The sequence below is a fragment of the Malania oleifera genome, chromosome 11, assembly GCF_029873635.1.
Source record: "Malania oleifera isolate guangnan ecotype guangnan chromosome 11, ASM2987363v1, whole genome shotgun sequence".
In the NCBI taxonomy this organism is placed as follows: Eukaryota; Viridiplantae; Streptophyta; class Magnoliopsida; order Santalales; family Ximeniaceae; genus Malania; species Malania oleifera.
The window spans coordinates 20,589,404-20,614,638 of NC_080427.1; the positions used below are offsets into that span (position 1 = coordinate 20,589,404).

The window sequence follows — 25,235 nt, forward strand, 5'->3', positions numbered from 1 at the left end:
TATGACATATGCATAATTAGACTGAAGTGTGCATGGATGATATGATTGTTGTGTCCAAAGTTGATAAAGAACACCTGAAGATCTTGAAAAAGTTATTTGAAGATTAAGAAAGTACAAGCTAAGATTGAATCCAGCTAAATGTACTACTGGGAGAAAATTTGGAAAATTGTTAGATTTTGTTGAGTCAAAGAGGGATTGAGGTGGATCCAACTAAGATTTCAGCTATAGATAAGTTGGCTCAGCTAACTATGACATGTGATTCGATTTTCAAACTGTTCATATCTCTTAATTTGGAAAAAAAAAATGAAGAAGTAAAAAACCAAAAAACAAAATTCAAACCTAGCCCCAAAGGAATTTTTATAAACACGAATCTTAATGGGGTGAGAGGAGCATGTCATATTGTGAGTTTAGAAAAGTGTAATGCAAACTTGCCTAGGATATAGTACAAATAAGGGTGTCCTTAAAAGTGCAGACGCTAGATGTTAGGGTGTGACAATGTAATGGGAAAAAGGGGGAGTGAGATGCTGCTATAATTGTATTCTTCAGGGATTTAGAATGAATATATGAATATCTGTGTTATCGCTTGTATGGTGATTCTCTTGTAGATGAATAATACAAGTAGTTCTTTTCATTGTGGTGTTCTGTTGCCTTGGATTATGATGTCTCTGATTGTTATAGTCTTATTCGGTGTATAAGAATATATTGCTCATGTGAAATCCTATTGTTCCTTGTTTTCCTTGAGTATTGAGACTCACCTGGTGCTCGTGCTTGCAGGCTTGAACGTGTGAGAGTTGGCTGACTTGTCGAGGGAGAGCTCTCAATGAGTGCCACACGGCCCTTACTTGAGTCCCATTTTGGGGGTCCGTGACAGTTGTTATCAGAGCACAGTGTGTGCGAGCACCTTGCGTGGGATTATGAGAAATAAGTCAGGAAGAGTGAAGCGCATTGAGGCGCTTGAGACAAAACTTGCAAACCTGGAGACAACGTGCGGTGACCTCCAAGGGTTGGTAGCAACATTGATAAAAGAGAAAGGCGTGTCAATAGAGCTTAAGGCCGCCGAAGAAAACCCTAGAGAAAATCTCTATGGGGTATCAAAAGTCGTAGAGAGACTTGAGGAACTTGAAAAATTCATTCCAAGTGTGAAATCCTTGGAGAAACGGCCAAGAGAGCTTGAGGCCTTCCAGAAGAGTATCGAGCAGTTTGAAGCCTTTGAGAGCAGGCTACAACATATTGAGGGCATATTGCCATCTCTTTCGTCCCAACGGGGAAAGCCAATAGAGCATGAGGCCTCCTTACAGGAGCTAACGGATAATCTTGATTTTCTTACAGAAGATGTTAAAGTGTCCATTACTGCTTTGAAGGAAGATTTGAAGGAGATGGGCAATGTCCGAAGTGCGGTGGTCCAAGTCCAGAGGGATTTACAAGAGATCACTGCGAAAGTGAATGCAGTGGCACAGTTAGCCCGATGGCCAGTTGCACATCCAAATGAGAGTTCTCAATGGAAGGTACCAGAACCTAAAAGTTTTGGGGGTACATGAGATGCAAAGGAGCTAGACAATTTCTTCTTTGATATGGAACACTACTTCACGTGCTCCCAAGTGGATTTAGAAGTGGACCGGGTCAATATGGCAACGGTATACCTGGTTGGGGATGCAAAATTGTGGTGGAGAACTAAATGGAATGATATTCACACAATAGATGTGTCATTAACACTTGGGAGGGGTTGAAACAGGCGTTGAAGGCCCAATTCTATCCAGAAAATGTGGAGTATATAGCAAAGTGCAAAATAATGGAATTGCAACAGACGGGCTCATTAAGGAGTTATGTAAGGGAATACCAAGCCTTGATGTTGGACATTGTAGACATGACTGAATCGGATAAACTGATTCATTTTCTTCGGGGTTTGAAGACATGGCCAAGAAATGAAATACGTCGGCAAGGTGCTGGTGATCTCTCTTCTGCCCTCGCTGCTGCTGAACAGTTGGATGATTTTTCAGATAATTCTGGGAAGCGAAATTTTCCTACATCCACCAATAATGATTCCCGTCCCAACAAAGTGTATAAGCCCACAAATGGGGGAAGGGATAAGGAGACAAATAGTTCTTGGAAAGATAAAAGAGTGCCCATGAATAGGGAGTGGAGGGGCGGACGAACGGGGGGTGGAGAGCGTCGACCGATCTCTTGTTTTCTTTGCATGGGACCACATCGAGTGGCGGAGTGCCCCGATCGTAAGGCTTTGAATGCTATAAAGGCCCTTCGAGGGGAAACCGAAACCTCGACAGCAATTCCAGAAGAACAACCGAATATGGTGGGAGCCTTGAGATTTTTGGGGGCATTAGAGCGTCAAGTAATTAACAACAAGTCTCAGGAGAAGGGACTAATGTATGTGGATCTACTTTTGAATGGAAAGAAAATCAGGGCCATGATTGATACAGGGGCCACCCATAATTTCATTGCTGATTCTGAAGCTCAACAGTTAGAATTGCAAGTAAATAAAAATGTGGGCAAGATAAAAGCAGTGAATTCTCTAGCATTAACCACGGTGGGGGTGGTACCTAAAGTGGCATGCCAAATGGGATCATGGTCTGGAACAGTTGATTTCACTGTGGCACCCCTTGACGACTTTGATGTGGTATTGGGGATGGATTTTCTTAAAGTGACACGCTCAATGCCGATCCCAGCTGCGGATTGTCTTGTGATAATGGGAAGTGCACCTTGTGCGGTCCCTGTAGCCTACAACAATTTCGATGAGAGGAAGTTGCTTTCAGCCCTCCAATTCAAAAAGGGAGTAAAAAGGGGAGAATCTTCTTTCGTGGTTCTACCAATAGTCTCAGAAGATGCAGAAGGAGGGAAATATCCACTTGAGATTAAGGAAGTTTTAGAAGAGTTCAAGGAGGTGATCCCGGAATAGCTACCGAGGGTTTTACCACCTCGACGACAGATTGACCACAAAATTAAACTTTTGCCAGGAGTAAAGCCGTCAGCACGTGCCCCTTATCGAATGGCGCCGCCTGAGTTAGCTGAACTTAAAAGGCAACTGAATGATCTTATTGCAGCAGGGTTCATCCGGCCTTCAAAAGCACCTTTTGGGGCCCCAGTGTTATTTCAGAAGAAACAAGATGGTAGTTTGCGCTTGTGTATAGATTATCGGGCTCTTAATAAGGTGACCGTGCGCAACAAGTATCCCATTCCACTAATTGCTGATATTTTTGACCAGTTAAGTACAGCTAGATATTTCACGAAACTGGACTTGAGGTCGGGATATCATCAAGTGCGCATTGTTGAGGGAGATGAACCGAAGACCACTTGTGTCACACGGTATGGAGCATTTGAATTCCTTGTCATGCCTTTTGGGCTAACAAATGCACCCGCTACCTTTTGTTCTCTAATGAATCAGGTTTTTCGGGACTACCTTGATCAGTTTGTGGTTGTTTACCTTGATGACATACTGGTTTTCAGCGCATCCTTAGAAGAACATAAAGATCATCTTCGAAAGGTTTTTCAAAAACTCAAAGAAAATCAGTTATATGTAAAAGGGGAGAAGTGTGCTTTCGCTCAAAAGCGTATTAAATTCTTGGGGCATATCATTGAGGAGGGCCGGATTCAGATGGATTCAATTAAAGTAAAAACTATCAAGGAGTGGCGAGCACCTACATCCGTTAGAGAACTGCGATCTTTCTTGGGTCTAGCCAACTACTACCGAAAGTTTATAGAGGGGTACTCTAGAAGAGTTGTATTGTTAACGAATTTACTGAGGAAGGGGGGTACCATGGGGGTGGTCAGAAGAGTGCCAATCAGCATTTGTTGAATTAAAGGAAAAGATTGTAGGAGATCCTGTGCTAATCTTTCCTGATGTGACAAAACCGTTTGAAGTGCAAGTAGATGCCTCAGACTTTGCATTAGGGGGAGTTCTCTTGCAGGAAGGGCATCCAGTTGCTTTTGAAAGTAGAAAATTGTCGGGTGCCGAAGGGAACTATACAGCACAAGAGAAGGAGCTTCTCGCAGTGGTACACTATCTTCAGGTGTGGAGGCACTATCTCTTGGGGTCCAAATTTGTTGTAAAAACCGATAATGTAGCAGTTACTCATTTTTTGTCACAACCTGGACTAACGTCAAAACAAGCCCGTTGGCAAGAGAAGCTAGCTGAATTTGATTTTTCTTTTGAATATAAAGTGGGGAAGACGAATGAAGTGGCCGACGCTTTAAGTAGAAAAACTGAATTGGCAGCATTGAAAATCATCAGTCATCTATCAACTAGTAGGGTGGCGCTACCTTTGAAGAATCTTATCAAAGAACATTTAAGTACAGACCATCAGGCACAGTCACTAAGCAAACTAATAGACGAAGGGAAGACACGACAATTTTGGGTAGAAGATGGACTGATAATGACTAAAGGCAGGAGAGTTTATGTGCCTAAAGCTGGAAACTTGAGGAAAACCTTACTGAAAGAGTGTCATGATACGTTGTAGGCTGGTCATCCGGGATGGCGAAGAACTCATGCTTTGATTACACAGGGGTACTATTGGCCGAATATGCAAGATGATGTGATGAGTTATACTAAAACGTGCTTGATCTGTCAACAAGACAAGGTAGAAAGAAAGAAGACTTCAGGTTTATTGGAGCCATTGCTAGTTCCTGCCAGGCCATGGGAGAGTGTCTCTTTGGATTTCATTTCCTCGTTGCCAAAAGTAGAGGAGTTTGACACAATTTTGGTGGTGATTGACCGGTTCTCAAAGTATGCAACTTTTGTACCAGTCTCGAAGCTGTGTTCAGCAGAGAAGACAGCTCAGTTATTCTTCAAGCATGTGGTGAAATATTGGGGTGTTCCAGAAAGCTTAATTAGTGATAGGGATGTTAGATTCACGGGGGGATTTTGGGGTGAACTCTTTCGCTTGATGGGTTCAAACCTTAATCTTTCCACGAGCTATCACCCATAGACAGATGGTCAAACTGAACGTTTTAATGGGATGCTGGAAGAATACTTACGACATTTTGTTCACTCCAATCAGAATAATTAGGTTACTTTACTGGACACGGCACAATTTTGTTTTAACTCTATGAAATTTTCTGCAACTAATAAAAGCCCATTTGAGATTGTGACAGGTCAACAACCGACTCTCCCACACACTCTGGAGATCTGGTTCTTGTAAAAGTGCCGCCGGAGACATTTCGCTTTCTTCGTGGCAAGGATAAAAGGCTGTTACGTCATTACGAAGGTCCAATCAAAGTAATCGAAAAGGTGGGACATGCATCTTATCGGCTTGAGCAACCTGAGTCGATGAAAAGCCGCAGACGTCCAGTCCATCCCGTGTTTCATGTAAGCAATTTAAAGTCATTCCACACAGATGAAGCAAATTCGCATCGACAAAAATTAAGGAGATCAACAATTTCCAGAAGGCATCCTGTCACCAAAGAAGTCTAGGAGATCATTGCAGACAGAGTCGTCAATCTAGAAGGTCGTCAACAACAACAATTTCTGGTTCAGTGGTTAGGACTGGGGGAAGAAGAGAATAGTTGGGAAACAGCAGACAACCTTCAGCATGCCATACAGAAGATTGAAGATTTCAGAAATTCATAGTCAACGACATCTACATCGACATCAGAAGAGTGAGAAGGCCGTCTACAACACATCGACGAGGACGTCGATAAATTGAGTGGGGGAGGATGTTAGGGTGTGACAATGTAATGGGGAAAAGGGGGAGTAAGATGCTGCTATAATTGTATTCTTCAGGGATTTAGAATGAATATATGAATATCTGTGTTATCGCTTGTATGGTGATTCTCTTGTAGATGAATAATACAAGTAGTTCTTTTCATTGTGGTGTTCTGTTGCCTTGGATTATGATGTCTCTGATTGTTATAGTCTTATTCGGTGTATAAGAATATATTGCTCATGTGAAATCCTATTGTTCCTTGTTTTCCTTGAGTATTGAGACTCACCTGGTGCTCGTGCTTGTAGGCTTGAACGTGTGAGAGTTGGCTGACTTGTCGAGGAAGAGCTCTCAACGAGTGCCACACGGCCCTTACCTGAGTCCCATTTTGGGGGTCCGTGACACTAGGCTTAACCAAAGGAGCTTTAATTCCTCTATAGAGTGCTTCCTATATGGAATGGGAAAATTATCCATGAACAAAAATGCTTCAGGTAGTAAAAGAAAATTGCCTAAAAGAGGAGGGAAATGGGAAAGTGGGGTACTCGCTACAATCTCCACCATTGAACAACCTCCTTAAGAACCTTGGGAAACCATAACAAACCTAGAGCCTTTAAAGTGAGTGTCTTGATAACTACACCCATTTTTTTTTAGTCTCATTACTAACTTAAGCATTAGAGGACTTACTCAGTACCTAGGCTTTGGTCATTCTTCATTCCAATGAGGTATTATCTGCTCTGATCCATTGACATTACGATTTTATCCCATAAAAGGCACTTTGTATAATTAGAGCCTGAACGATTTTTATAAGGCCAAGATCTTCTTAATATACATCTGAAGTGGGACCATAACTTGCTCTCCTGTCTGATCACTGATTTAGAATAGTTTATATCTCTGTGTAAAATCTACTCATATGATAATAACCCAAGGTGACTCTATTACCAAATGTAATGGTTTTAGTCCAATTCTAGAGAGAAATCACACTAGTCTATTACCAAATGTAATATCCACTGGTCTCAAACTTTTGTCCTATAAAAGACATTTCACATAATTAGAACACAAATCATCCTTATGAATTCAAGATCTCTATAGTAAACATCCAATGTGAGACCGTAATAGTAGTCAACCTAGCAAAAAAAATTGCTTCAACAAAACTATTTTCTTTTATATTTTAATGCAATTAATTATTTCCTTTTCTCTCAGTAATTCTTGTTAAACTTACTAGAAAGAAAGCCCAGGGAAATCTTCAAGCAGGCTGATATAATATTATCCCTAGAAAAGTTTTGTAAAATCTATACATCTTTTTCAGTCCTTTACTATACAAATACACAACAATTTAGGCAACCACCAAAAAATTCTCATTGTGTGCGCGTTTGTATATAAAGAGAGAGAGAGTTGTTATTTACATATAATATTTATACTGCGATTGAGAGCACAAATATCGAGTTTTAAATTTAAATTTGGATGAATTTAAATAAAAGAGAAAAAGACACTAACCTCCCTTAAAGTTTCAAAAATCTCATAAACCACCCCTTAAGTTTCAAAACTCTTGCAACTTTCGCTAATACTTGATTTTTGAGACACCTACATCCTCTTAAGCATTTATTTTCTTACAAAATATAAAGAGATGTTGATGTCTTTTCAAAAAATCTAAAGGAAAGTCTATAAAATCCTTAAAACAGATTTTTAAAACCTTAGGAAAGGTCAATATTTTTTTTTACCAAACTTTATTAGAGATCAATGTCTTTTATCTTAAATAAATTTCAATACAATTTTATATTACATTTTATTCAAATTCTAACTCTCAAATATAGGAATTAGTATATTTCAGATATTTCAGATATTGATACTTGGATTATTGCAAATACATTCAAGGCGAGAAAAATATGATATTTATATTGATCAAAAAGGTCAACACAGTTGTCCGCAATCCAGCAACAAATCAACTAATATATGCTTCTCTGTGATTATCATCCAAATCTACGACCTGCTAACATTCTTCTAAATCTCCTCCCCACAGCAAATTCCCCACTCTGAAAGTCCAAAAACAGCTAACTAGACAGCAGTTCATATATTGCTATAATACATATCTATATCATACAGAATCTTATCTTCCACCCCCCTGAACAAAAATTGGGAAAAATAAATAAATAAAAAACTAGTAACATACAAGAACTGTTGTCAACAAATTTTCTCCCAATGATAATTCAGTGATAGTCAAATTCTTCGTACTTCATGTTAAGTACTTCCCTAGTGTGAAGAAATGGCACCTGAACAATTTAACATCCAAAGCCATCTAAATCAGCATGTCTTTGCCAGTTTTGGAGTCCTTTTTTGTGCCAACCAACTACTTCCTCCAAATTTTGAGTCCGCAGTCCTCTTGCTTTTTGTTTCAGTGGTGCCCTCTGAAGCTTCAATAGGCATCAAACTCTTCATCAGTTGTTGAGGATTCCCTTCTGTCGATGCATTCACAACCCGAGCGACCATTTCCAATACCTCACTCATCTTTGGGCGTGACTTTGGGTGTCTATTCAAGCACCGGTTGGCCACACTTCCAAGCTTTTGGGCAGACTTGAGGGGACAGTTCCCTTGAAGCCTTGGGTCCAGTATCCCCTTGAATTTTGCACCATCTGTTATGTATGGCTTTATCCATTCCAGGAGTTTCTGCTCACTCTTCGGGCGGCTTTTGTCCAATGGACGCCTACCAGTGATGAGTTCATAAAGGAAGACCCCATAGCTCCATACATCATTCTTGGATGTGAGACGCCCAGTTTGGACATATTCAGGAGAGGCATATCCCATGGTCCCTACGACCTGATGAAACAGTACAGTTACACATGTAATGTACAAAATAGATTTATAAAAAATAGTCTTTAGTATGATGCAGTAGAAAAAAATATATCATTTTTGAGTTCTTATTATCATTTGAAATATATGCTAATCCAGCTTGTTTTAGTAACTTCCAAAGCAACAGAAAAAGTATCATCAGACAAAGGGATGTTGCCAAAGAGTGGGTCCAAGTGTGAATCAAAATTCGTGAAATCCAGGTGACACTATTTAACGAGTAAAATGCACCAAACTATCTTATTTCAATGCTACCAAAAGCACAACTAACTCATTTAAAACACCATGTAAATACAGTTAAATGATTCAGCATATTGGAAATTCAAGTTCCCCACAATTTGTCCACAATAGCTTTGCATTTTTTGCAATGAACGCACATGAGATAAATAAGGCGTGTACTAAAACGGAAGTCAACAGTAGCTGCATTACTAGAGCAGTGAAACTAGTTGGAAATAGCACAGGAAACCTTTGCTCTGGCATCCATGTTTGAATCGCTTGCCTAGCATGAGAAATTTACTAAATCATGGAGGATCTAGAAATCGAGCATTGAGACGTCCATAATCACCATAATTCTTGCTGGGCATCTTCTTGTAATTTATTTCATATAAAGTTAAGATGATCAAGATTCAAAACCACAAGAATTTACATCAAGGAACTATTTTATAAAAAATGTATCAAGACTAAAACACTCCAAACAAAGTGCATTGAAGTAGAAGATAGCATAAGCTTTGATACTGTTGAGAATTCCACTTGTGAGCTTGTCCCATATTGAAAAATTAGAGTGGATGATGGGTGCTTATATACATGGTTGGGCCCAAGATCCAATAGGCTTAAGCTTTTGGGTCAAGTTGGTGTTCACTCATGTGTATCAAGTCCATCCATACGCTCCTCCGGTGCTAACAAATGGTATCAGAGTCAACGGTTCGTAACTCTGGATGAGCGACATCATAAAAGTCGAGACATGAAGTTAATTCTTCTGACATGATAACAGTTGGAGGACCAAGTGCGTGACCGAGGCCAATAAGGATCATCTAGCCTGGGGATGGATCCGAATAGGGTCAAGACGTGTGAGGTAGGATTAATTCGGACGCACATGGAATGCAATCTGAGGCACGTAAGGCGCCAGTGGTAAGGCCCACTTGAGCAACTATTAGGGAATTGGGCTTACTCCCAAAAGGGAGACAATTTCCGTTTAAGAGGGCGCAGTTGGAACTCACAAGTGAGAGAGAGATTGTTGAGAATTCCACTGTGAGCTTGTCCCACATTGGAAAATTAGAGTGGTAAGGCCCACTTGAGCAATTGTTGGGGAATTGGGCTTACTCCCAAAAGGGAGACAATTTTCGTTCAAGGGGGAGCAGCTAGAACTCACAAGTGAGGGGTAGATTGTTGAGAATTCTACTTGTGAGCTTGTCCCGCATTGGAAAATTAGAGTGGATAATGGGTGCTTATATACATAGTTGGGCCCAAGACCCAATAGGTTTAAGCTTTTAGGTCAAATTGATGTTCATCCATATATATCAAGCCCACCGATAGGCTCCTCCGGTGCTAACAGATACAATATACAAAGCGACTGCAGGAAAACACAAGCACGCGGGAATGTTGAAATACTGTTCAACTGAGTGAATGTGTCCATCTACTATATTAGTTTCTTCTTTCACGTGAAAATCACTCCAAAAAAAAAAAACCCTGAGGTTTTGGACAAGTTACGCTTTGCACGCTGTTGTCCTAAGACCTGCAGTTTGCAGCCTAAGAATGACAAAGTGAATAATATTGTTTACTCAAAAAAAAGAAACTCAAGAACCAAATTATCCATCCTTATCTTTATCCTCCATAACTCAGAACATCTGTCTCATTTATTTAAATATCTAAATATTATTAATTAAAAAAAAAAAATCAAGGACCAAATTATCCATCCTTTTCCCCTGTAACTCAGAACATCTGTGCCTCTTTTAGTTAAATATCTAAAAATTTTGAATAAAGGAAGCAGGACTTGTGCTTGTCCTTCAAGTTCCTGCGGGACCTAAAAGATCTAATAGAAAAACTGAGGAAAACCTGTAATCCTTTTCTCAATCATCTTTGGGGGCCTCTAAAGCTTGACCATTTCCATGGTCAAACAGAAGTGGGTCAATGCAGCTTCGGTCAAGGGTGAAACTTGGGCTTGGAAAGAGATCCACTCCAACAAGGTCAAAAGGAGGGCTCTTTCCCTAATTCTCCTCGCTAATTTTTGGGCAGTGTGGAAGAAAAGAAACAGAAAAGCTTTTGATGGAATGGTTTCTTCTTTGCAGGCTATCATGGAAAGCTTGATATCTATGATCACTGATTGGCATAGTAGGATGCTTGGGAACGACATTTCTGTAATCCTTAATTTCTTCTAAAATGATGGCTGTATTGTTCTTTGTTCTTTTTGCTGTACTTGACCAACATCTCCTTGATGCCTAGTCTTTACTAATAATATTTCATCTCTTTGCTGATAAAATATATAAATAAATAATATTTGGTAGGCCTCTTCCTCTCCAATTTTTCAACCATACCCATACACCCTTCCTTAGCAAGAGGAATTCAGCGAACGTCTGAACAAGATAAATTCACCAAACATATTTCCTCTGTTGTTTCTGTGGCCTGTGGGGTGGGTATGGTAAGACAGATGCTAATCATTGCTTCTGTCAAATTATCCAACGCTGCACTTAGGGGTGTACAAAAATTACAGTAAAACCGAAAACCGGACTAAAACCGAACGTTTGACATTTTGTTTCGGTTTTTCGGTTACGGTTTTCGGTTTCAGTTTGTCGACATTTTAAAATCAGTTTTTATTTTTGGTTTCGGTTTCAAAAGTGAACCGAACCAAAAAAACCAAATATCAAAATATAATTGTATATATATATATATATATATATTGTGTTCTGTATTAGTGATTAATAATTTTTGTTTGCAAATATTATTAATTAATTTTACACTTAATTTTTTCTGCTTCTGAATTTCATATTAGTAATTTGCAGTTTTTTAAGCATTAGTTTTACTTAAATATTTTTTAAATAGGGAGGGGTATTCATAGACGGGGATGAGGGTCATTTATCTCTTCCACAAACGATGTGGGACAAAGTCTTCCATACTTCTCTTTCCATTCCAATGTTTCTTTCCAGACCACTACTCACAACTAGTCACAAGGCAGGGCAAGCTGTGCGGCAGCACTTATGTAAGTCCCATATCAGCTGAACACAAAAGTTGACAGTCATATTCTCCTTATATAATGACAACTTGGGCCACCTTCACCCCATCAGCATGGGCTAGGCCTGCAATGGCTGATTCAGATTGTTCGTGAGCCATCAGTAGGGAAACTTTGACTTTTCTCAGGGCCCAATCTTATATTTGAAGTTATAAGTTTGTTATTTATAAACCAATGGAAAAGCGAACTGAACCGGAAAACCGTCGGTAACCATTTTGATAGAACCACGATTATCGGTTTGGCCTCGGTCTTGAATTTTTGAAAACTCAATCCGTTTAGAACTGATTACAGCCTTGGCTGCGTTATGGAGCATGGATTTCGGACCTTGGATTTGGATTTGGGAGGTTTCGGACAAATTTCAATACAATTTTATATTACCTCTTTTCCAAATCCAATACAAATCCAAATCCAAGAACTCTCCAAACACAAGATGAGTACCCCAAGTGAATTCATTGTTGGTCAGAGAAGAATAAAAGGAATTCCAAGAGAAACCTCTGGCTTATGCTTTGGCCAAGTACATGTGATCCAAGAAATTACTTGATATTTCCCGAAATTCTAACCATTATTCACATGATAATGTACAACTTCCAGATAGCATTGGATTTCTTAGAAGGAAATAATCCTTAAAAATCTTAAATTTTGTTTCAGCCAACCAAAAATCTTGAATTTCTCATTTAGTTGAACAATTAGTAGCACAGGTTTTGAAAGTCAGTTTGTAATGGCTGTTAAGTAGCAGTAATTAGCAGATTTTGAGACTGATACAGGGCAATATCTCGAGGGTCCCCCGACTCACACCTGCAACAGCCATTACAATCCATTAAGGCACCTAATGAACGTTATGGATCGTTACACGCCACTTTGACAGACCAAATAGATTTTTGAGTCTTTTTTTTGCACTTTTTCCCTCTGTTCTCTTTACTGATTATTGAGGCTTAGAAACTCAATTTTAAGTTGGTTTATTTAGTTAGTAATTTTTATTTAAAAAATTCATTTTTGGGTTTACTTTCTTTGGCATTTAGTAGCATTTATTTAATAACTAACACTCAAATAAACATAAATTTTTCTCATTAAAATTACATATTTTCATATTCTAACTTTCTAAGTTCTTTTACTCTTTTTCTTTTTTGTCTTTTTTTACTCCTAATTTGGAAATAAAAGTCTTTCATGAATTTCTTTTCTTAATATATGAGCATTATATACACATATATATTTAGATAACAAAAATTCCATTAAAGACTAAAAATGAACAAGATAGCATTCTATATTTTCTATTTCTTTTTAAATATCACTTATAATCAAGATAGCAGCCAAAAGTAGCAAATGGATGCTGCTTTTCACCAATATTTGTAGTATATATTTATATTTAAATTGATTAAACTTTACTAAAAAATCACTTAAAACATTGTTTTGTAGGATTCTAGGACCAAACATGTGAACTTGTATGTTTTTAACAAGTCTGCTGATGAAAAGAAATGAACTCAATGATGCAGTGTCTGTTACCTGTCACGTAATGTCCGCAATGGCCACAACCATTACTCCCTGACTGTTAACATTACAAGGACTGCCGGTGTTTTTTAAAACCATGGTGGCACCCATGTCCCTTATCCCTTCAAGGCTGACAAACAGTTGGCAAATGTCATTCATGTACAAGCTCATATAGAAGCTCCCCTCATTCAATAGCCATCCTCGGCAGCCCACAGCTGTCCCAACAGCAGCACATCAGGCTATGAACCCTCAGATTTCACCTTTTGGTGCTATCATAATTGCTTCTTCCATCCATCTGAAAATCCTTCAATGTGAAATCATTACCACTAGGCCGCCCTTCCCATCCCCTTTTTCGCCCACCTGGCCATGATGACAACAGTTACTGTTGCTGGAGCTCAGAGTTGCTAAGGTCACAACCTTTTCCTTCTTCCCCTTGGCTTTCAGCCACCAACTACATAGTTGCCAGGAACATATGGACAACTTTTAAAGGGTCTAAACACAAACAGACCCATGTCTCACAATCCCACATTAAGCATCTGCTAGGAAGATCTTGGTCATATAAAAATGGTGTAAGTCTTAACCAGTGGTGCACAGGACAAAAACATGGGGTCCAAAGGGCCAAAACAAAGAATATCTCACTAAAATTGAGCCAAGATCACCACATTTGATATTAGAGATTTAAAGCCACCTTAGGTGTTTGCCATGTGAAAGAGTCCTGCACAAAAGTGCGGGCCACTCTAATGAGAGTGTTGGCAATCATGGAGCCTGTATATCAGGTGTTTTCTGGGGAGATGTCTTCCATCGGGTGCCTTTGTGGGACAATGATGCCTAACAGGTCAAAGTCAACAGAACCTCACTGGAGTTCAGCTGAAACTATTATACCATAGATAAACTCCCATTTTGTACTCATTTGATTCCTTTTTTTTTTAGATAATAAAGCAAGTCTATTAAAAAGAAAACATAGTTATAATGAAGGATAAGAAGTCCTCCAAGAAAAAGCAAAAAGAAACAAATTACATCAAATCTACCTTGCAATCCCTTTGAATATAGGGCAGCGGAAGACCCTCCAAAAGCCCCAAAAGAATGAGCCCAAAAAGAAGCAAGAAAAATAACTTTCTCCAATGCAATCGTGGGGAAGTCTTTTGCTCTTTGAAAATTCGAGCATTCCTTTCCAGTCAAAGCGATCACAAGATTATAAAAATAAAAGTCCCAAAATATCATTTCTCTCTCCTTCCTGAAACCCCAAAACTACACCTTTAAAAAACCCTGAATTGTAGCTGGAGCAACCCAGACCTCACCAAAGTATGAAAACAAATTGTTCCACATGCATCTTGCTACCTTACAATGAATGAACAAATGACTAATAGTCTCATTAAACTATAGCACAGCATACACATGTTTGGACTAAGGGCTTTGCAAGGCCTACTCTTTTTGTAGCATATCATTTGTGTTGATCTTGTTAAGAATCAAAGCCCAAATGATGGCCCTGATTATAAAAGGAATCTTTGCTTGCCAAACAGCTTTGTGTAAGAGAAAAGGGCTACATGTGGGTTTTATGAGATTGGAAAAGAAAGACTTTGAAGAGAAACACCCTGAAGTGTCCCCAATCCAAAGCCTTGTATCCCCCTGCGAATTTGGCACGAAAGAATCCAGAACACCCAATAGAAGAGTTAACTCACTAAAGAAAAGAAAATCGCAAGAAAAAGAGCCCTCCTCAAAAGAATAAAAATTGAAATTGGTGCATTGTGAACAATGGAATGTCTAAACAGACGCAGCACTAACACCTCCAATGAAGACTTACTAACCCAAATGTCCTCCCAAAATTGAATTTCATCCCCAATACCTGCTTTAACCTGGGAAACAAACTTCCACGGACTCGCATGAGTGGCATTACCATTCCCTTGGAACCCCATCTATTCTCACGTATTCTGTATTTACTCTTTATTACCTTGTGCCATAGAGAATTATATTTGAAGGGAAATCACCATAACCATTTCCCTATTAAGGATATGTTCTTGGAAACCATATTAGTAATCCCCAAATCCCCATCTGATTTAGACATCTTAACAACAACCCAACTGACCAAATGATCCCTCTTATTCTCACCAATACCCAACCTTAGAAAGTCTCTCATAATCTTCTCCAACTTCCCAGCCACCCTAGAGGGAATTTTGAAAAGCGATAGAAAAAAAAAAAATAGGAATATTAGCTAAAGAAGCACTGATGAGAGTGATTCTACCCCATAATGAAAGATCAGCCCTCTTCCACCCTCTAATCTTTTCCCCACTCTCGCAATCTCCACGTCCCAAAGAAAATCCAATAAAGGGTTAACCCCTAAAGGAAGACCAAGATAAGAAAAAGGCCAAGACAAAGATTCACAACCTACTAAAGAAGTAAAGATCTAAAAATCTCAAGCTCCCTACTACTCACATTAATACCAGCTATACCACTCCTAGACAGATTTATCTTCAGCCTAAGATTTTCTCAAAGATCCTAACCAAAGTTAGAACCTTCCAGAATTTCACAGCATTATTCTCAAAAAAACAAGATAGAGTATCGTTCGCAAATTGAAGATGAGACACCTCCACCCCCTCCCCTCTTATAGACAAGCTACACATAACCCCCAGGTCCTAGGCACGAGAAATCATCCTACTGACATCTACAACCAGAGTAAACAATCCCCACGTTGCTCATTAACAATCACTGACAGATTAATAGAGCTGAGACACCCTCCTATCCACTTGTGCCAGAGATTACCAAAACCTTTTTTCTGCATAACGTTCTCCAAGAAAGCCCCAATTGACCATGTCATATGCTTTTTCAAAACCCAATTTAAAAGCCACTCCCTTCCTGCCTGTCCTCCTCGCATCCTCCACCACCTCACTTTCTACCAAAAGTAGCATCTAAAATTCATCTATCTTTCACAAAAGCAGATTGGGCTAAACACAACATATCCCCAATACCTCTCTAAACCTCCTCAAAAGAACCATAGAAAGCACCTTTTAAACACCAATAACCAAATTAATAGGCCTGAAATCCTCCACCCTCCTGGATCTATCATTTTTGTTTTTTAGATTTGAGGATTCTAGTTTTTATTTCATAAAAGATCTTCCCTTTTCTTTTCTTAACAAATATGTAAACATCCACCAATGGAAAATATTGGTCATTGAAGTAAGTTCTTAAAAGATTTCAAATGTAGAACCCATCAAGACATGACAAATTCCAATACTACACTTAGGTAGTGTTTGAGATCATGGATTTCAATCCGAGGATTTGGATTTTTTTGGATTTAATAACATCCAATATAATTTTGTATAGCATTTTGTCCACATCCATATGAATCCAAATTCAAGATCTAAAATTGAGGCTCCTGAACACATGGTTATTATATTTAAGGAACTACTGCTCAAGTAGTAAAAATGATTATCATGCCAATTTTTACAAGCATACCGCTGTTGAGACATGGGTTAATCCATCTGAAGGGCCCAACCTAGCCAATCCAAAGTCTGACAGCTTTGCATTCCATTCCTCATCCAGTAGAATATTTGAAGATTTGAAATCCCTGAAGATGATCTATAACAAGAACAAAGGAGAATTAGGAAGGTGTGCCCATTGAAGACAAAAACATGCCAAGCCAAAGATGTCAAATGAATTGGAAAGGGCCAGATTAGCAAACTGAAAATTATATACATGGGAATAATATTAGGGCAAAACCTGAAAATCCATTTCTTCATGCAGGTATGCTAAGCCACGAGCTGTCTCTTGGGCTATTCTCAGTCTCATGGACCACGGTAAAGGCGTCTGTGAGCGAGTTGACAAATGGTCTGCCACACTTCCATTAGGCATGAACTCATATATCAGAAGCCGCTGGACTCCTCTTTCATCATCCTCGGCACAGTAGCCCAGCAATTTGACAAGATTGGGATGCTCAACGACCCCGAGAACATCCACTTCAGTCACCCATTCCTTGTACCCCTGCAAGAAAAAGGGTAAGATTATAAAAAGAAAAACAAAAATAAACTGGAGGAAACAATCCTATCTTCTCAACCAAGAAAGTGCAACTAAAAATGTATTCAGGAAAACTTTCAGTTCAAAATAAGCTTAATTCATGTTTATTGACATTAAAAAACTGAGTGTGCAGTACAACAAATAGCAAAATAACAATTGCAAGAGGCAGATCCACCAAAATAGAGACATTCACACAGCATTAAACATTAATACTGGCAAAGCTGCTATGTCATTAGCATTGCTCTGCATGCATCTAGATGGCAAAAATGAGTTTTACCAAGTATAGTCATAGTAAGAAATCTGTCTCCATGAATTTGATCAAGCTTTATTTAGTATTATCTTTGAACTAGTGCTTGTTATTTTGTAAGTAGAAGGTTGGACAGTAGAAATGCAGTTGGATGCTCATATGGATGGATTTTTTTTTTTTTCTTTTTTGGAATTTGTAGGAAGAATTGTGAAGTAATTATCTAAGATGATAACTCATAATGCAATTAATATAGACAATTTTTTATTAGCTAAGAACATCTATTAATACCTTTCTTATCAGCAAAAGAAAGAAACTCATAAAAGGGCACCAAGTGACTGGCTGCCAATTACATACAGAAATGAAAAAAATGAAAAAAAAAAAAACAAAAAGCACAGAAGAGTATCTTGTGTCATAGAAAATATCCAAAAGACACCAAAAACTGAAGAGAAATCTGGAATATAATAGCTATTGAACCAGCTAACTAGAGAACTAAATCTCAATCTTTAAAAATTATAAGTTTTGAGACAAAACCATCTATCTTTAAGAACTAAACCAGCTACTTCAAGAACACCTATTAACACTATTTGCCCTTTCCCTAACAGGGACTTCTTGGCAACATTTACACACAGATGCAAAAGCATGAACAAAAAAAATCAAACGAGACACAGATTTACATGATTTGTTAGATAGACCTACATTGATGCAAAATGACAATGCAAACAATTCACTATGTCAACCACAGATTATGAGTTTCTCACCAAAACACCAATACCCTCTTTATTAGAATAGGAACACACCCTCTCTAACAATGGCTGCCACACATAACAACACATACGTTCGATACTTAAGTTCTTACCCCACATGCAGCTTAGGAACCCTATAGGCTTGGATTAGAAATTCAAGAGATACACAACAGACTCTTATTATGGTATTTTCCAAGACTAACCTCATGTTTAATCCTTATAATATGGAAACACATTGCAAATCTATTGACACAGATTTAAAATAAAGGGGATGGTCATAGGTACCTAAGGAAAGAATTATAGAATAAGATGATCCAAGAATATCAACTTACCAGATAAATAGTCATGGTAGTTTCCCTTAGAACCTAAGTTCCTTCAGCAAAATGGTCCATGGTAAATATAGGGTATAACTGGGATGCTAAGACTGGTGCTAATGCCACTCATACGAGCCCTTGAAATTTATTTCTCAGATTTTCCATCTCTTTATGAGGTATCCGTGTTTTACATTATTAATGGGAAGAAAGTTTGGTATTGGGAAGGAGCCTTGGGTTGAGCATGCTTGCTTCTTCCTTTTTTCCCTTTTTTTTTTTTTAACTTTTTGGTACTGCTTTTCCTCATCTTTATTGTCTTTCAAACTCAAATTTCTAATTCCCTTCTTTATGAGGAGGTCATTGTTTCTTCAAATTACTACTTCCAAAGAAAGAAAATTTGAATGAGAGAGTAACAGGGGACCTTGTTTTGCATTCAGATCTTAGGCTTACTTTATGCCTCAAGAAAATTTTCCTATTGAGTGTTTGTTTGTTTGTTTTTAAGTCTCATTAATTCTTTTTACAGTATCTTTTTTGAAAAGCCAAGACTCCTTCCAAAATTCATGCCCTGTTTGGTCTTGTTAGATTACCACTTTACCTAAAATCTTAAGCTGTTAGGTTGTGGGCCAACAATGTACATCAAGCCTTAACAGGCCTATAGTTCTCAATAGGATTAATATCAATGATTTACCTGAGGCCAGAAGACCTTTTTAAAAGCTGTGCCTCCACATGCTTGTGTTCTTTGTTTCTAGAATGGCAAGGAACACAGTTGTTTTTTGCATTATTATACCTCTTTGACACATTTGGAGTGCTTTTGTGGAGCTTTAGTTGTGTTCTTCTTCCTTGGGGAGTTTGTTTTTCACTTTTTCTCTAGAAGTGTAAGGGTTTTCAAATTTCATGGCAGGAGTGAGGGGAAGATACTTCAGAAAAGTGTGCTACTTTTGCATGGTGTGTTGCTTATGATTGGAGCAGAATGCTAGAATCTTTAAAGTGAGGGAGATGTCTTATGAGTCATGACTTGGTGTCGAACAAGGTGCTCTTTTTGGCTTCCCTATGGTGCTTGGCTTTTTGTTTGTTTAGATGGGTGTGGTTAGTTGATATGCAAAAACACTTTGAGCTTTATTTACTTACCAGTATTTGGTATATCATGCATTTTGTCTGCTTTGCTTTTTCTTGGAGGATATATTGTCCTCCAAATAATGTATTTCCCTCTCAATCTAAAAAAAGGATAAGGAATTGAAATATGTATTCTATCAGCAGCTAACTAGGAAACACAGCGAATTTCAGTTCATATATAATCCACTGTTTCCAAGCTTGAAATTTTGTTGGGCCTTTATAGTTTCTGTTGCTATGACAAGTTGCCAAATCCTAAGCAATGAGTCCTAGGCAAAACCAACTCCTTGACATATGCTAGCAACTGAAACCCGCACATGAACATGCTGGTTGCCCCTTGAGATATAATAATTCATACTGTATATACTTCTTCTTAAGTTATTTTGAGGAATCGTCAAACAAAATTTTGCAAAGTTAACATGACATGACTATAGACTGCTTCTAGCTCTATACAAATGAAAGAAGAACAAAAATAGTCACAAGGGAAAGACACCTTGCCTGCAAGCCTCTTTTTCCCAACCGTTTCACTGCAATATCAACTTTTACCGAGGGATCGCTTGAACTCTTGATCACACCCTTATAGACACTCCCAAACCCACCTTCTCCAATCATGACCGAGTGGCTGAAATTCTTCGTGGTTGTCTTCAGCTCAGTGAATGAGAACACTCTGAGATTGCTGGGTTTCTGAGGGAAACTAGGGAATGAAGTCTTCCCCAAAGATTCTGTGCTAGTATCTGACACTTTTTGAGAATTTTCAGACACAGATCTCCTCTCTTCACGATCACTAAATCCAGAATTGGTTGAATGAACCACTGTTGGCTTTGTGATCTTCCGTTCATCCTTCTTGTTTCTGTTGGAGAAGAAGAAACACCTCATAGCCCCCAACAAACTAAAACACTGATCCCCTAACTGCAAATCCAGAAGAACAAACGAGAATGAATCAAAACATGAAAAAACAAAAACAGCAGAGCAAGGAATGTCAACAAAGCGAATAGAATGGTACTTCTTAAATTCTATAAACAATATCAATTAAAAAAAAAAAAACTAAAACCAAAACAAAAACAAAATGCACTGATCAGCAACTTGAGACTTTAGGTGCAGAGGCAAAGATTCACTCTTCAACAGACAAGAAAAACATGCCATCGATAAAATGGGAACCAAGTCCAAATCGAAACTAACAACCATAAAAAAGAATGTCGACTTTCCTTTCCTCCTTTCCTACCATATTTAAGTAAGCGACTTGATAAGGACCATGTTTCCCATTTTCAGGTAACAACACAGCAAAACAACCAAACCCACTTCATTTTCTACATATTTGTATTCTTCTCATCGACAGAAAACCCACTTTACTTTTTATTGCGTCTTTAATAAAGTTCACTACTTTCATTAATTTAATCATCAGAGACATTGGGATTATGCGGTCAGTTTGAAAGCAAAATGAAATTAATCGAACGAGGGCGCCCTTTCCACCTTTTGCCGCATGAGGGGTCTCGATTTCTTACTTTTTCTCCAAATAAAAATTTCTCTCCCAAAACAACATATGCCAGAGGAGATACTAGAATCCATTTTTGTCTGCAGAACTCGATTCAAAAACGGAGAAAAAAAAAACAGATGTAACAGAGCTATCAATTCAGAAATTCAAGTCTTGCTCTGTTTTATATAATTCATTTTTTTCCTAGTTAGTGGCCAAAACTCACCTTCAATTTTTCTCCGTGGGAATGCAGAAAATCATCAAACACAGATGCCAAATCGCAATTTTCCGAGAACCCAATTGCCCGGCAAGACTTTAGAAGCACAAGAACGACAAGCACTCCATGACCCACGGGAGTGTCCAGACAGGGCACCTGTTTTTTGTATTGAGGAAGTCGTCTTCCCCGGAGAGAGAGAGAGAGAGAGAGAGAAGTCCAGAGTTGAGACACGGCACCTAGTGATTTAGCTGACCAAAACCAAGAATTCCATTTGCCATTATTTAAAAATATAAATACAGACTAACCATGACTGATTTGAATCTCCAATAAATTAAAATGAATATATAATCAACTACAATTTAAATTTATAAAGTTTTGGATATGGGACTTTACAATACTATTAAATTGAACAATATGGAATAAGAGTATATGACTTTTATTTTTTTTTAATATATACACTCAGTTCTCATATTGGTTAAATTTCATAAGATATTTAAAGGTGCTAATATTATATGATTTTTTTAAGTCTATTACGTCATGAATGAAGATTTTTTAGAAAAATCTATTTATGCTCAGGAAAAATTTAAGTTATCCAATTGTCGATACTCTCTCATATATGGCGTAGCATTATATTTTTTATTTTTTTTTAAAGAGTTACAACTTTTTCTTATAAACGATATTTTTGAAATTTTTTTTCAGAGAAAAAAAAAACAAGGATTCATCTTTTTATTCAAAAAGGAATTAAAATATGGGTTAAAATAAAATATTTATTAAAAAAAAAATCTTTAGGCTTCTATAATAGCAAATCGACCTACTCACATTGAGTCCATGGTAAAAGATGGTTTCATTAATTTTTCACATCTTACATATTCACTACACTAGTTTTTACTTGCTCAAAAAATTGCTTTTATTAAATATCTAAAATACTAAATTAATCCATCATTATATCTAATTATTATTAACTATTTTTTAAAAAAAAATAAAAACAATAAATAGGTATATCTAGATTATGTGTTATATTAGCAATCTAATTATTCATTTTAAATAAAATAGTTTTTCTTTTTATATTATGTATAACATTTATTATGAGTTTAACTAAATTGTACAAGATTAATTATTAATTTTTAGTATTACTCTTAATTTAAAAATGACCCAATTTCTCTATTGATATAAAAAAAATTATTAAAAAATTATATACTTGTCATCTTACTATGTAAGTTCTTCCAAATATATATATATATATACTCATTATGCGCAAATTTTACATATTTCTTTAGAAATTTATTAAAAATAATTCATACTATTTGTTTTGTCTGCAAATCTAATATTTATTTCTTTCATCTTTTGTCCTATTTTAGATTTAAAACCTAAAAATTTCCTTTTTATATATGGTGTGTTTGTCAAAAACTGGTAATTCATAATTTAAAAGTTCTTTGTCTTCCTAATATGATTTGTGACTTAATATTGTTTGTCATGTTTGATCCTCTATAACAAAACTACTATCGAAAAGCTTGCTATTAAAGTTATAAAAGATGTAACCCATGCTCAAACTAGTCAAGGTCTTACGGTCTTGTAATGGCCTTCCTGGTCAAACACTATCAACCCAATGATAATCTTAGGGGGAGATCTTCTTATCATTACGATGGCAACATGACTCTAATACCAATATTTCAACACCCAGTTGATACAAGTTCATCAATACAAGTAAAGGCTAATTCCAAGGGCAAAATGATGGAAAATATCCTAAAGAAAAACCAATTTTCAACACCCAAGTGATACAAGCAAAACAAATAATAACAATACAAGCAAGACAAATAATAACAATATAAACAGGAAAAATAATAATATAAAATAACAATATAAACAGGAAACATACTCAATAATGGTTGAATAAAACGATTTTGTTTTAATGACTTCAAATTTAGATGATGATACAATACTAATTACTTGATCTGCTCCGGATACAAGATAATTTTATTGAGAAAATAGAGGAGGGTTTTGTCTAATACAAGGTAGCTTTTTGAAAATAGATCGAGAATATAAGAAGTAGATAGGGAATATAAGAGTATTTTGAGAAATGGAGAGTACGTGTTGAGGCCTTCCCCATTCCTTTCTTATTTGAAGGAGTGCTCCTTTTCTGACAGGAATCTCTTCACTTTATCATTTTATCGAGGCATCAAATTTATTGTTTTTGTTAAGGCATCTACTGTTGGAATTGGTATATTCTCAAGAGGAGGGTGAGTTGGGTATTTAAAAAATTTATCTCCTAGGACAAATTAACTAGCAACAATATTACACAAGCCTAGGGTCTTTCTATACAATTATAAACCTAATTAAGAATTAAATGCAAACATTCAAGGGCTAAAATTTAAATTGCAGAAATTAAAATCAGACACAAGAAATGTTATCAAGGTTCGGCCAATACTGCCTACGTCCCCACCTCAAGCTCACAAGCAAAAAGATTCCACTAAAACTCACTTAACAGGTGGAGTGACACCTAATATAACACCTTAACAGGATGGTGCCCCTAGTTCTCTTAACTGGGTCTGAACCAATCCGAGACTTTTCACAGGGCAAGTCTCCCTATTCCAACCACACGTCATGAATACAACAGATATTCAAATTTGTGTACAAACAAATATGCTTCTTACACTAAGCAGATATGTACCACTATGTTCAATCAATTAATCCACTCACATATGATAGGATGTTAAGCTCAAGTGAGACTTTGTTAACCAATGTGTTAACTCTCAACAATGTGTATGTCAATGTGTATATGTGAGAGTAGTACCTTTGATTCAAGATATTATAATCAACAGATGATCAAAGGACTTTCTAACTTCCTAATCAAATATCTCAACAAATACATTTTCAATGTTAAGCACAATAGAGATTAGGGTCTATAAACTTAATCTCTCAAAGAATATATCAATCAAGTAATATGAGAGATATTGTAAAGATAAATTTTTGAATTAAACAAACTGAAGTCAATGAAACATATTTCAAAGATTTATACTTCAAATATCTTTGTTTCTCCACAAAAATATCTTCAGTAATGAACTGAGGAGATAGTGAAGATTACCTTCTTAAAAAGATATTTTTGCAATAAGCACAAACATTAGCCTTTGAATCTTGCAACAAAAGTGCAAAGATTCTCAAGCTGAAAAGAGTTATCCCAAGATAATATTTATCAATGAAATAATCTAGGATCAACTCAAGCTAACTCTCTAAAAAATAATTTCAACAATAATGGATTAGAGAGAATGCTAGCTTTAAAATAATATATAAAGAACCCAAATATATTCACTCTTTAAGTTGCAATAATAATGCAAATGAAAGGAATACAATAAACGCCCTCTTTATCAAAGATGGTTTTGCAAAGACAAATCAAAGAGAGTGTGAAAAATTTGGCTTGAAAAAATATATAGTATGGCAAACTAGAGTATAAAAGGTTTAGAGGATTTTTGATAATCCTATTTGCTAATCTCTCCTTAATCAGGGCAAATGAGGACATATATATAGAGATGCCCAAAATTTTGACCATTGGGGACATAGGGGTAATTATTAAATTTGTTTTAAAACTGTTTAGGAAAATTAACCTCATTTAACTCAGTAAAAATTTTGACAACCCGAGAGGATCGGTTGACCATTTTTAAGGTCCAGTCGACCATCTCACTAAGTTCGGTTGACCGGGGAATTTTTGACCTACATCCAATGGTGATCCAAAACCCTTCAAGGTTCGGTCGACCATACATGAGTTCGGTTGACCAAACTTGGGTGTTCGGTCGACTAGGTCAATTTTCTACTAAAGGTTCCGTCGACCAGGACGTTGGGATCTCCCCACGGGTCAGTTTGGTCGACCAGAGCATTGAAACACATTTTAAGGTTGGTCGACCGAAGGGTCAAACTGTTGACCCTGAGGAAGTTC

The 25,235-nt window shown here is 37.2% G+C and overlaps 1 protein-coding gene across 2 annotated transcripts; it reads right to left on the reverse strand.

Moving 5' to 3' along the window:
* Positions 1–7,517: 7,517 nt before the first annotated feature.
* Positions 7,518–21,607, reverse strand: LOC131167916 (serine/threonine-protein kinase PCRK1-like). 2 transcript variants are annotated; one of them, XM_058126988.1, is made up of 5 exons: positions 21,317–21,607; positions 20,118–20,528; positions 16,915–17,175; positions 16,651–16,773; positions 7,518–8,462 (listed from the first exon to the last, which is right to left on the reverse strand). In XM_058126988.1, the coding sequence occupies exons 2-5, from the start codon at positions 20,493–20,495 to the stop codon at positions 7,950–7,952; spliced, it is 1,275 nt and encodes a 424-aa protein (XP_057982971.1). In that variant the 5' UTR covers positions 20,496–20,528; positions 21,317–21,607; the 3' UTR covers positions 7,518–7,949. The 2 variants fall into 2 exon arrangements, with proteins under 2 accessions (XP_057982971.1, XP_057982970.1); XM_058126987.1 differs by lacking the exon at positions 21,317–21,607 and adding an exon at positions 21,090–21,242.
* Between the last annotated feature and the right edge of the window lie 3,628 nt (positions 21,608–25,235).

What these genes read in the sequence shown, in the direction of transcription:
- LOC131167916 (XM_058126987.1), bottom strand. Translation starts at nt 21,185, where the DNA reads ATGGATTCTAGTATCTCCTCTGGCATATGTTGTTTTGGGAGAGAAATT. An exon ending in TGGGAAAAAGAGGCTTGCAG is followed by an intron (nt 17,176 to 20,117) that starts GCAAGGTGTCTT and finishes TTTTTCTTGCAG; the next exon opens with GGGTACAAGGAATGGGTGAC. An exon ending in TAACCCATGTCTCAACAGCG is followed by an intron (nt 8,463 to 16,650) that starts GTATGCTTGTAA and finishes CTGTTTCATCAG; the next exon opens with GTCGTAGGGACCATGGGATA.